At 39.8% G+C, this 13,880-nt stretch overlaps 1 protein-coding gene across 3 annotated transcripts in view; it reads left to right on the top strand.

Moving 5' to 3' along the window:
• Positions 1-13,427, top strand: part of rims2a (regulating synaptic membrane exocytosis 2a) — a 1,139,701-nt gene extending 1,126,274 nt beyond the window's left edge. For all 3 annotated transcript variants that reach the window (XM_063054936.1, XM_063054922.1, XM_063054926.1), the window contains 3 exons: positions 137-238; positions 6,540-6,679; positions 10,489-13,427. In XM_063054936.1, the coding sequence (XP_062911006.1) occupies positions 137-238; positions 6,540-6,679; positions 10,489-10,707 (461 nt within the window). In that variant the 3' untranslated portion in view covers positions 10,708-13,427. The remainder of the gene's footprint in view (positions 1-136; positions 239-6,539; positions 6,680-10,488) is intronic.
• Positions 13,428-13,880: the final 453 nt, after the last annotated feature.

Below are 13,880 nucleotides of genomic sequence, written 5' to 3'. Positions count from 1 at the left end.
CAATGCAAACAGTGGAAATTTCCTCCTGTACCGGTGGTTCCATCAAACAACTCTGTACATCAGGAGCAATCTTTGAAATTCATCTCAATACTAAAAATCCAGCTCTTTAAATAAAGTGTATCTTCTCTTTATGCAGGTGACATCCAGATCGGTATGATGGATAAGAAAGGGCAATTAGAAGTAGAGGTTATCCGAGCCCGAGGCTTGATGGGGAAACCTGGCTCCAAAGCTTTACCTGGTAACCAAGTCTGTTCCTATCTCCTATGTACAAGTTGTGATGCAAGTTGCAAGTACAGTCAAAATCTGACCGAGCTTCAAAAGACTGCAACCTAGAAACTGTGTCACATAGCAATGTTAGCTCAATGGTTCTTTTCCCAGTTTGGTTGAATTTTCCAGCAAGCTATATAACACAAATATTCCTTCTCATTAAATAATCTGTTAAAAATTGGGTGAAAACAAGGTAAAAGTAAACAATTACGGTAAAAAACAAAAGGAGAACATAACTGCCTCGAACATTAAACTGCAAGCAGAAAAGGCGTCTGTTCATAATCGGTAAAGATTGTCATTAAATATCCACAAATAAGTCTTCGGGGAACAGCTTCTATTGACTGTATAATTTATTAAAATGCTGGAACACAGCATCATAGTTAATTTGGGCAGAGGCTTGAGTGGGAACTCATGTGGCTGAACTTGTGATGTCACATTCACAGCTGCATATAGTATGTGATTCATTCCCATTTGTGCCCCTCTGCGCTGACACAAATATCCAAAGTCATTTTGACAGCAGTGACCACAAGTCAAAAGCAGTCATATTTCTCTCATGGAAACTGGAGCAGAGTCACTTTGTTTATGCCTTTGTCCCTTTGCACTTCACTGCCTATTTACTTTTAAAAACATCATTACACAAGCAATTTTAATGGGAGGATTGTGTGGAAAATTCTGACTAATGTGCAATGAAAGTCTGTCAGGGAAATATATGTTGTTCACTAGTAAAATGGTGTCATATAGTGAGTTTTGGAAAGCAGAATCTAGAAGTCCTATCAGGATAACAAAATTTATAGGCGCACATCAATAACACTTTATCAAATCTGAGTGATATATTCAGACTTGATGGGCTGAATGGTGTAATTTTGCTCCTATGTCTTAGGGTCTTAATTTGAACACTTTTGGATTCTTTGTCTCTCAACATCATATGCTGTATCTATGAGGAACAGGTTTTAAATATAGGAAAAATATTCCGCATTAATTTTTGTCTTGACCCTATATGTGCTGCTGCCGATGAGTCCAACTCTTCCATTTTCCTCCTCATAGACTCAGTCTTTAACGTTTCATCATCAGTAAAGGCTCCCACCTGGTAATGCCCTCCGATCTCTTTTCCTATCTGTCTGATCTCCAGTACCCAATCTCAATCAACCATGGTATTCTTTCCAATGTTGCTATTCATCCATCTGGCCACACCCATTCTTGCCACATTTTTCTGTTGTTCTACCCTGAAGTACCATGTTTTGAAATGATTTGTAAGGATGGTATGTAAAAACAATGTTCTTCAATACATCTTGGTGCATCCCAATTCCCAATAACATGAGTGTAGTCTCCATAGCAACTCCTCCCTAGACCCTTACACCTTCTTTACCAGTCTCCGCCCAATACCAGAGCCCAACAGCACAGTTGGCTCCTCACACATTTCATAGAAACATAGAAAATAGGTGCAGGAGTAGGCCATTCGGCCCTTCGAGCCTGCACCGCCATTTATTATGATCATGGCTGATCATCCAACTCAGAACCCAGCCTTCCCTCCATACCCCCTGACCCCTGTAGCCACAAGGGCCATATCTAACTCCCTCTTAAACATAGCCAATGAACTGGCCTCAACAGTTTGCTGTGGCAGAGAATTCCACAGATTCACCACTCTCTGTGTGAAGAAGTTTTTCCTAATCTCGGTCCTAAAAGGCTTCCCCTCTATCCTCAAACTGTGACCCCTCGTTCTGGACCTCCCCAACATCGGGAACAATCTTCCCGCATCTAGCCTGTCCAATCCCTTTAGGATCTTATACGTTTCAATCAGATCCCCCCTCAATCTTCTAAATTCCAACGAGTACAAGCCCAGTTCATCCAGTCTTTCTTCATATGAAAGACCTGCCATCCCAAGAATCAATCTGGTGAACCTTCTTTGTACTCCCTCTATGGCAAGGATGTCTTTCCTCAGATTAGGGGACCAAAACTGCACACAATACTCCAGGTGTGGTCTCACCAAGGCCTTGTACAACTGCAGTAGTACCTCCCTGCTCCTGTACTCGAATCCTCTCGCTATAAATGCCAGCATACCATTCGCCTTTTTCACCGCCTGCTGTACCTGCATGCCCACTTTCAATGACTGGTGTATAATGACACCCAGGTCTCGTTGCACCTCCCCTTTTCCTAATCGGCCACCATTCAGATAATAATCTGTTTTCCTATTTTTGCCACCAAAGTGGATAACTTCACATTTATCCACATTAAATTGCATCTGCCATGAGTTTGCCCACTCACCCAACCTATCCAAGTCACCCTGCATCCTCTTAGCATCCTCCTCACTGCTAACACTGCCACCCAGCTTCGTGTCATCCGCAAACTTGGAGATGCTGCATTTAATTCCCTCATCCAAGTCATTAATATATATTGTAAACAACTGGGGTCCCAGCACTGAGCCTTGCGGTACCCCACTAGTCACCGCCTGCCATTCTGAAAAGGTCCCGTTTATTCCCACTCTTTGCTTCCTGTCTGCTAACCAATTCTCCACCCACACCAATACCTTACCCCCAATACCGTGTGCTTTAAGTTTGCACACTAATCTCCTGTGTGGGACCTTGTCAAAAGCCTTTTGAAAATCCAAATATACCACATCCACTGGTTCTCCCCTATCCACTCTACTTGTTACATCCTCAAAAAATTCTATGAGATTCGTCAGACATGATTTTCCTTTCACAAATCCATGCTGACTTTGTCCGATCATTTCACCGCTTTCCAAATGTGCTGTTATCACATCCTTGATAACTGACTCCAGCAGTTTCCCCACCACCGACGTTAGGCTAACCGGCCTATAATTCCCCGGTTTCTCTCTCCCTCCTTTTTTAAAAAGTGGGGTTACATTAGCCACCCTCCAATCCTCAGGAACTAGTCCAGAATCTAACGAGTTTTGAAAAATTATCACTAATGCATCCACTATTTCTTGGGCTACTTCCTTAAGCACTCTGGGATGCAGACCATCTGGCCCTGGGGATTTATCTGCCTTCAATCCCTTCAATTTACCTAACACCACTTCCCTACTAACATGTATTTCACTCAGTTCCTCCATCTCACTGGACCCTCTGTCCCTTACTATTTCTGGAAGATTATTTATGTCCTCCTTAGTGAAGACAGAACCAAAGTAATTATTCAATTGGTCTGCCATGTCCTTGCTCCCCATAATCAATTCACCTGTTTCTGCCTGCAGGGGACCTACATTAGTCTTTATCAGTCTTTTCCTTTTTACATATCTATAAAAGCTTTTACAGTCCGTTTTTATGTTCTCTGCCAGTTTTCTCTCATAATCTTTTTTCCCCTTCCTAATTAAGCCCTTTGTCCTCCTCTGCTGAACTCTGAATTTCTCCCAGTCCTCAGGTGAGCCACTTTCTCTGGCTAATTTGTATGCTACTTCTTTGGAATTGATACTATCCCTAATTTCTCTTGTCAGCCACGGGTGCACTACCTTCCTTGATTTATTCTTTTGCCAAACTGGGATGAGCAATTGTTGTAGTTCATCCATGCAACCTTTAAATGCTTGCCATTGCATATCCACCGTCAATCCTTTAAGTGTCATTTGCCAGTCTATCTTAGCTAATTCATGTCTCATACCTTCAAAGTTACCCCTCTTTAAGTTCAGAACCTTTGTTTCTGAATTAACTATGTCACTCTCCATGTTAATGAAGAATTCCACCATATTATGGTCACTCTTACCCAAGGGGCCTCTCACGACAAGATCGCTAATTAACCCTTCCTCATTGCTCAAAACCCAGTCCAGAATAGCCTGCTCTCTAGTTGGTTCCTCGACATGTTGGTTCAAAAAACCATCCCGCATACATTCCAAGAAATCCTCTTCCTCAGCACCTTTACCAATTTGGTTCACCCAGTCTACATGTAGATTGAAGTTTTTGAAATTTTCGTTATTTTTTTTCTCCAACGGCTTTCTGAGAGGCGGGACTGCGCAGGCGTGTGACGTCGGGCAGTGCAGCGCGGCAGATTTAAAAAGGCAGACATCCTGCTTCGGGTTTGATTCGAAGAAGGAGTCTGAGAGTCTGAGTGGGAGTGCCGAGAAAGAGATTTTTGAAATTTTCGTTTTTTTTTTTCTCCAACGGCTTTCTGAGAGGTCGTGGTACATATAGGTACCATATAGGATTCAAGTGTAACCCATCCTTTTTGTACAGGTCACGCCTGCACCAAAAGAGGTCCCAATGATCCAAAAACTTGAATCCCTGCCCCCTGCTCCAATCCCTCAGCCACGCATTTATCCTCCACCTCATCGCATTCCTACTCTCACTGATTTCAACGAATGTTCTTGTCTATGATCTCCTTATCCTCTTGGTATCTCTAGACTCTTTAATGGCAGGAACTTCTACACTAGGCAGGGATTAAATCAGCTGATGTTCTCTCTCTCAAGAGTTAAATTTACAGAATGTAGAATATATAACAGTCCCACGCAAGAAAAGGCCCTTCTGCCCATAATCTTATGTTGAATTAATTCAAATACCAAACTACGTTAATCCCTTCTGCCTGCACAATGTCCATATCCTTCCATTTTCTGCACATTCATGTGCCTATCTAAGAGCCTTTTGAATACCTCTATTATATTTACCTCCTCCACCATTCCAAGCAGTGCGTGCCAGGCACCCACCATTCTTTGTAAATAAAAAGCTTGCTGCACACATTTCCTTTGAAATTACCCTTTCAACTTAAATGTATGCTCTCTGGTATTAAACACTTCAAACCTGTGAAAAGGATGTCAATATTTGTCTCCCAACATCTTACAAACCTCTGTCAGATCTCCACTCAGACTTTGCCACTCCAGAGAGATCAAGTTTGTCCAAACTCTTCTCATACAATATGCCCTGTAATCCAGACAGTACCCTATTTATTCATTCCTGCACCATCTCCAAAGCCTCCACATCCTTCCTGTAATGGGATGACAGAATGTAATACTCAAGATGAGGTGTAACTACAGTTATATAAACTATTCTATAAATTACCAATTCTTGAACTCTAGTCCTTGTCCAATAAAGCAAAGTTTGCCTTTGTTGATCTCGGTGTCTTTGATCCAAGGTAATTCAGAAGCGAAGAATGAGGCACAAAACCTTTTGCGCATGATCATTTATTAAGAATTACAAGAACAGAATGAGGGAAATGAAGATAAAGCATGAGGGTAAGAGGGAGAGGGATAGGGAAAGAGAGAGAGAGAGGGAGAGGGATGGGGAAAGCGAGAGAGAGGGGGAGAGGGAGGGGGTAGGGAAAGAGAGAGAGAAGGAGAGGTATAGGGAAAGAGAGAAAGAAGGAGAGGGAGAGGGATAGGGAAAGAGAGAGAGAGAGGGTAGGGAAAGAGAGAGAGAGAGATGGGGAAAGAGAGAGGGGGGAGAGGGATGGGGAAAGAGAGGGAGAGGGAGAGAGAGGGGGATAGGCTAAAAGAGAGGGGGGATAGGGAAAGAGAGAGAGAGAAAGACGGGGAGAGAGGGATAGGCAAAGAGAGAGAGAGGGATAGGGAAAGAGAGGGAAAGAGTGGAGGACAGGGAAAGAGAGATAGAGAGAGAGTTCTAAATCCAAACAAGCAATTAACTGTGGATCTCAAGCATTTTAATCTTCTGTAGTAGTTCCCTTGCAATTCTACCACAAATTCAGTACAATATCTGCAGAATTCCTTGAAACAAGCGGGGCACCATGCCCACGTCTACAAGGCTGTAGTTAGTAAAGCATTGACTTTTGCTAGGAGAGTGTGTTTGGACGAGGGTGAGGAAAAGATCATACTTGATGGCAGTGTTTCTTATTACAACCAGTCTGTCAGTCAACTTTGATTTTGAGTGTTAAGCCTAACAAACAATGGAGGATAAGCATCAGAATTGAAGGGTTCCCCAACCATGGAAGATAACATTTTCTGTATATTGTATATATGATGTCAAAAAAAATTAAAACACAAATATATGTTATAGATTGTTTAAAGGAATTTATAACAGCATGATTCCAACACCCGGACTGCATCCTTTGAAAGTTGCAATACTCTAACAAATATTTAGCAACAGGAAGTATGCAGTAGAAAAAGCACACTAATATCTTGAAAGCATTATAGCTGCAAATTTGTGTCGAAATATATGACTCATACCAGCTTTTGTTTTGCTCTTTATAGTTTTGTCTGAAATTCCTCTTGCTGAAATGCCTTGTGATAGTTTCCATTTAATAGCATTGTTTCCATTTATTCAGAACAGTCTCTTAGTGCATATACTACCATGTACTTAAATTACAATTCTTTTCTTCTCTAGCACCGTATGTTAAAGTTTATCTATTGGAAAATGGTGTCTGCATAGCCAAAAAGAAAACAAAAGTGGCACGAAAAACACTAGACCCTCTGTACCAGCAACAGCTGCAGTTTGAAGATAGCCCCCAAGGAAAAGTTCTTCAGGTAATCACTTTTAATCCAATTGCACTGTTTTGTTTATAAGGCATGCTTAATTAAACTTTTAACTTGGGATAACAGTTCCTGCTCCAGCCATAGTCAATTTGGCATGTCACTTGGCATGTGCCAAGTCTTCTGTACTTGTCACAGAGTTCTCCCAATTTCTGCCCGTAATTCCAATATACTGTCCAGCCTCTGCTTAAGTCTTAATAAATGAAAACTGGCTGTGATGGATCTCTGCATTTTCTCATAACTATTCTAAGTTCATATGATTTTCCATAAATCCCTATAAGAGAAAAAGATTTCAATTTCCAAGCCATATTGAAGTGTACATGAGTGGGAGCTATATCTGATTTCACATTACTTACCTTCATCTAGGACCTGGTGACTAATAGATAAAATGATAGAGGACATTGTCACAAAGTTGTGGGATGTAGCCAACCAGTGATTTTCATCTGCAAACCACCTTTACTTAAATGGGTGGGGGGCGGTGGGTGTGGGAGACTGAGGTTGCTTAGGCAGTACCCTCACATCAGAGACCACCTCCTGCTGAATTTTCAAACTCTGAAGGGTCAGCAGCACAATGTCAAAGTAAAAACACATTTATTATCAAACTAGCACACTCAAAATGCAAGAGGAACTCAGCAGGACAGGCAGCATCTATGGAAAAGAGTACGGTCAATGTTTCAGGCCAAGACTTCGGCATCTCCAGATCTGTAGATTTTCTCTTCTTTGTAGTTTACTATCGAAGTACCTATATGTTACCATAAACTACCTTGAGATTCATTTTCTTGTAGGCATTTACAAGGAAACAAAAAAATACACTAGGATTTATGTAAAACTATACATAACCAAAGGCTGACGAACAACTAAAGTGCAAAAGAAGACAAATTGTGCAAATAAAGATTAATGAATACTGACAACATGAGTTGTAGAGTCCTGACGCTACTGTTAGAATTTAACTCAAGGTAGCTCTTAGATTTCACTTGCATACTCTGTTATGGGACTGCAAAAGGTGATTACAAAATGGGTGCTGCTTAAATTGTAATAAGAGTGTAGTGATTAAAATTGGATGCAATCAATCAGAATAAGTAAATTAATGGACAAGAATATTTGATTGGTTTTGTTGTTACTGGTAAGTGAATTAATCAATTAAGGGAAGTCATGGAAGGGCACTTCAGACTTTTGGAATGCATCACTTTTGCTACTTCCCATGATCTGGGCAAACTCAGGTGCAGAATGTAGTGTCTACTGGATGAACCGAAGCTCCCAAGTTTTGAAGCTTGAGTATCAGTGTTGTGCTCTTGAGATGGACTGTTTTAAAGCCAGCACATTTCAGGAAATGAACCTTACAGCTTCATAGAATGCAGGCAGAAATAGACTGGGTGATTGTCAGATGGACACAGGGGATTAGCACAATTTACAACAAGATGCCCATCTTTGACAGTGATAGTGTTGGCTTGGGCAATGTGGTCAAAGCTAAGACTGAAGCTCTTTGGTTAGCTCAGCTGCAGAATGAAGAAGGTGAAAGATCACAAGAGCAAAAGTCAGAGAGGAATCTCTAGTTATAGAGCTGGATAGCCTTTCAGTGGTAATGAACATAAAAGGCAATGCCTCAAAAAGGCTGCATCTATCATAAGTACCCCCATCACCCAGCACATGCCCTCTCCCCATTGCTACAATCAGAGAGAATGTACAGGAGCCTGAAGACAAACACTCAATGTTTTAGGAACAGCTTCTTCTCCGCTGCCATCAGATTTCTGACTGGCCTATGCACCAAACCGATGAACATTACATCACTATATTCTTTTGGCTCTCTTTTTGCACCATGTTTTTAATTTTATATATATCTTATTGTAATTTATATGTTTTTATGTTTTGCACTATAATGCTACTGCAAAGCAACAAATTCCATGACTTAGGTCAGTGATATTAAACTTGATTCTGATTTGAAAATGGCGAGCTGCCTGCCTGGTAGAGCTATGCGCCGTTGGAGGGGAGAACAGCCGAAGATCATAATCCAACAAAATGGCCTACTCCTGCACCTATTTTCTATGTTTCTATGTTTCTATGTAAAATAATTGGAAGGTAAAAAGGACAATATCCTAGAATCTTGAGAAACTGGGCAAGAGATTAAGTAGGAAGATTCCAGACTAGTAATCTACAAATTCTTCCAGGTGATTTGCACCAGTGAGTCTGGAAATGGGAGAGATTGGAAGAGAACATGGCAGTAGAGAGATGGTATGAAGGGGTCTTCATATTCCTGAGGCATTGGGACTGAGCTTAGGGATGTTGAGAGCTGTTCAGCCAGGTGGATTGCACTTCAACAAGATCACAATGAACATACTTGAGGGGCAAATTACCAGTGAAACTGGGGATGGTTTATATTGTTGACAGAAGGATAGGGAGCATGGGTTCAAGTCAGAGGAAAGCAGGGTGAGAAATAGAAGCAGAAAATTAGTGAAAGTTTGCAAGTCAGAGTTGCAAAGAGTTCAAGAAAGAGATTCTACTGGTCCATGAGAATAACGTGGGACTGGCAAATCTAGAGGTGGTTGATAAGGTCGAAAGAGTATAAGGTAAGATGAAGAAGGAAATTAATGTCAAGGCCTGAAAGCACAATGCTGCAGAAAATTTAGAGAGATTACAGAGGATCAGGGTGACTGAAAGGGTGTTTCAGGCTTTTTGTAATGTATATCAATAATATAGATTTAAATGTAGGGACATGAAAAGGAGTTCTGAATGAGTAAAAAAGTGATCACGTGGTTAGTATTGAAGAAGAGAGCTGTCAGCTTCAGGCAAATACAAATAGTCTAGTGAGTTTGGAAGAAAAGTGACAAATGGAGTTCATTCAGAGAAGTGTAAGGTCATGAACTTGGGAAGGAATAAAAAGGCAAGGGAATTTTCAATATATGACCACTTTATTAGGTAAGGGGGTACCTAATAAACTGGCTACTGTGAGTATGTTCGTGGTCTTCTGCTGCTGTAGCCCATCCACTTCAATATTCGACGTGTTGTGCATTTAGAGATGCTCTTCTGCACATCACTGCAAAATTATGTTAGACACTGTTGTCTTCCTGTCAACTTTAACCAGTCTGGCCATTCTCCTCTGACCTCTCATTAACAAGGCATTTTCACCCAGAGAACTGCTGCTACCTGGGTGTGTTTTTTTTTCCACATCATTCTCTGTAAATTCCAGAGACTGTTATGTGTGAAAATTCCAGGAGGTCAGCAGTTTCTGAGATACTTGAACCTCCCCATCTGGCACCAACAATAATTCCATGGTCAAAGTCACTTAGATCACATTTCTTCCCCATTCTCACATTTGGTCTGAACACAACTGAACCTCTTCACCATGTCTGAATGCTTTTATGCTATTTTCCCTTTCAACCCCATTCTCCAGCCTTCACCTCTTAACCTTTGACACTCTTACTAATCAAGAACACTCAGCCTCCACTTTAAATATACCCATTGACTTGGCTGCCAAAGCTGTCTGTGGCAATGAATTCCACAGATTCACCACCCTCCAGCTAAAGAATTTTTTCTTCATCTCTACCCTAAAGCAACGTCCTTGTATTCTGAGGCTGTCCATCGCTCTCCCACTATAGGAAACATCCTCTCCACATCCACTCTAGAAAGAGTTACAACTGCATTCATAAACATACAGTAAACACATTTATTGCAAAGATATACAAAAGAATGGCTTGCAGTTTTCACATTTTTCTCCATATCTCACAGCCAATGAAATACTTTTAAAGTGTAATACTTGTACTGTGGTTGTGCAGGAGATATCTAACATGTCTTTTATTCTCTTTTAGATAATTGTGTGGGGTGATTATGGGCGAATGGACCACAAATCTTTCATGGGCGTTGCACAGATCCTACTGGAGGAGCTTGACCTGTCCAACATGGTGATCGGCTGGTACAAACTCTTTCCCACTTCCTCACTAGTTGATCCAACTTTGGCCCCACTGACAAGAAGAGCTTCCCAATCATCACTTGAGAGTTCATCTGGACCTTCTTATGCTCGTTCATAGCAGTTGTGAAAGTGTTGCGATAGCAACTAGCATTCAGCTCGCAGGTCGCAAGCCCTGGTTACACTGCATGCTTGATGTTGTGTCTTCTGAGCCTGTTCCTAGGGATTAAAAGCGTTCCTGTGTTCTCAGAGGAGACTGCACACATTGTGCCCTGAGAAGGTCCTTAGGGAAGGAGTGGAGTTTTGCAGAAATTATATGGTTGTTGGAATTAAATGACAATTTTTTTTGTCCAATCAGAAGCCATGGATTAAAATCAAATCAGTAAGAAACTATTAATTCACACAGCAAACACCCTAATTTTTAAATGAACCATTCTCTTTTTGTTCTCGATCCTTCTTGAATCGCCTGGTTCTCCTACCCCACCTGATTGGTTCCTATAAGCAACGACCACTGATGTTATGAAGGCCAGCTGGTTGTTAGCTCTGTGAGCCAACATGGAAGCCTCATTGTGAGGAAGGTTGGAAATAGTGTCCAGTAATGACTACACACATCATCAGATGGGGCAAAGCAGAAAGGAGTCAGCTGAGCAAAACTGTACAGAACAAGAGATTTACATTTTTTTAAAATGCAAAACATAAAGATGTGGTACTGTCATTCAAAACCAACTTGGAAGCTTCAGAAAGATTCCACAGTGATTCCCAAGGGGAGAGGGCTATATGCTCTAATATCATTGTTTCTCTGCTGATATACTGTATGAAATTGAAAAAAAATGCATGGACACCAATTTAGCTAAACCTAAACAGATAAAAAAAAACATTTAAAATTATTTTCAAGGCTGAAACTTGCAAAAAAAAACAGCCATTTTCAACAATTTATATTATTTTTTAAAAATGTTTCACCAGTGCATGGTTTTATGGGGGAGTGAATGCAACAATACAATACAATTACACCATGTTCCCATATTCAGAGTAAAATCATTCACGAGTCTGTCTTTTGCGGACTAAGAAATTCTTAAGGAAGGACTTGTCTGAATACACGATTTCAACATGACCTTAAAAAGTGTCATCTTGCAGACATGGTTAAATTAATGACACAGACCTTCAAAGTCGGATATTAATCACAGATGACACATGCTGCTCTGTCCCTTTTACTTGGGTAGTTTATCGTATGCTCTGAGTATGACCTCTGTGTCTCTTGCCACTGAAGCCCCTCATCCGGGTTAAAGGTTGCAGAGCGTTTGTGCATTTTGATTCCTTGGATAGAGTATACATTTTAACAACAAATAAAAAGAAATGATATGATTTGCAAGCATGTTGAAAGAATTTTTGCAACATGGCTTGGGCACACACTGCAGTAATTCAGCATGCATTTGACAAACAAAATTTTTGCAGCATCCTTTAATTGTACAGTGCATGAATGACATAGAACTTATTTACATTTTCTCATCTTAAATTGAATTCTACAGCAAATAAAGGAATCGTGTGCTCATTGTTCAGAAAAAAAAATAGTTTCTAGCAGGATCCAACTTGTACATACTGTATGAATAAGACATTTTTCTCTGAAATTAAGTAGGAAGTATTGACAGAGGACAAATCAAATAATTTGGTATAGGATCAAATAATTATTTCACAAGTCTCCTCTACCAACCAGGTATAGAAATCATCCAATCAGACGTTCAGTTTTGTGGGCTTGAAAATCTAAAGTTCCATAGACAGGATTGCTAGAAGACCAACTCTTTTGCTGTAAAGTTCAATTTTCACATATATATTGGGCAGTTTAATGAGGACTGATGTCCACATGTTAGACTAAGCTGAGAATTGGCCATTGGAAACCACTTGTTACCTATCTGTCGTTTTTTTACATTCCAAATTGAACTCTTACACCCTGTATTTTTAGCATCATGCTGAGAGACCCTCCCCCAACCCCATACCTAAAATGAAAACCGTTGATTTGGCTACTTTTTTTTATAAGTGCTCTGTAGAAGGTGAGATTTCTGTGGATGGAGGTGGCGAAGATGCAGAGCTTTCCGCAATTTAAATGGAAGGAAGGCAGATGGAGCACATGAACGATTGTCAATGAGTATGCTTGATTACCATTTAAAAGGAAATTGAAAAATGCCTTTTTTATTTCATATTTGTAGTGTAATTTTGTTTAATCCGAGAGTGATTCTTGGGTCTTTTGTCTCATGGCTAAAGTATTGTAGAGGAAGTTTTGAATGTTAAGCCATTAAAAAAAAACCTAGAGTGTCACAAAAATAACACTAACCTTTTGGGATTGGAGTTAGCAGTGGCCGCTGGCTACTAACATCAGTTTTTCAAAATTGCTGTAAGCAACTGCAAGTCTGGACCTACAATATCTATCTATTTTTTAAGAAAAACAATGTTCCAAAATTTAAGATTTATTTTCTGAAAGTTGTCTCATTACTGTGACAGCAACTCAATTTACCTGCATCTGATTATTTTGTGCATATTATTCCTGTTTAAAATGATCTTTCAGAAATTATAGTGAGAAGGATGTTAAGGTATGAAAGATTTGTACATACTTATCATTATGCAGTATTTATTTGAGACGATATAATTTTTTTTAAAAGATATTTTTCACATTATGTCTGCAAATCTGTTTATGATTTAGTCATGACAACGGACCTATTCCAGTAAAACACAGCTGTCTTGTACATAGATTTGAAGTAAAGGGACGCTGATGTTAGATTACTGGACAACTGGCCTGTATGTGACAACAACTAATGTAAAAGAAATTCATTTCTGGTGATGGTATTTAACATGGCTACACTATTAATAAAAACATTTCTTTACAGAAATGCAAGTATGCTTTATTTTTTCCCAGCTGTCTTAAGTGTTTGTAATATGACAACATTTTCTCCTTCTCTGTATTAGGAATGGTAGTTGCAAAGTACAATGTTGAACCACATTCTTCAGCCTACCTTTATTGTGAAATAATTATAATTAACTATAATTAACATTCTGTGTTTGTTGCATATATTTCAGTAATTTCAAAACGTATTCCTAACACAGTTTGTAGGGGGTGTTGTTGGTCCATTCCATTTAGGAGCAAAATTAACTTAGTTATTCCCTCCACAATTACACATAATGTATATATTGCACTTCATATTTATCTAATTCCTTTCTAACCCAATCACTGATTACTTACAATCTTGTAATCCGAGAGAACTGTGACTAAGGTTAAATTATATTAAAGATCTTTCCTATCACATG

This window comes from Mobula hypostoma, chromosome 1 (assembly GCF_963921235.1).
Source record: "Mobula hypostoma chromosome 1, sMobHyp1.1, whole genome shotgun sequence".
NCBI classification, from domain to species: domain Eukaryota; kingdom Metazoa; phylum Chordata; class Chondrichthyes; order Myliobatiformes; family Myliobatidae; genus Mobula; species Mobula hypostoma.
This window is presented reverse-complemented; position numbering and strand designations above follow the sequence as displayed.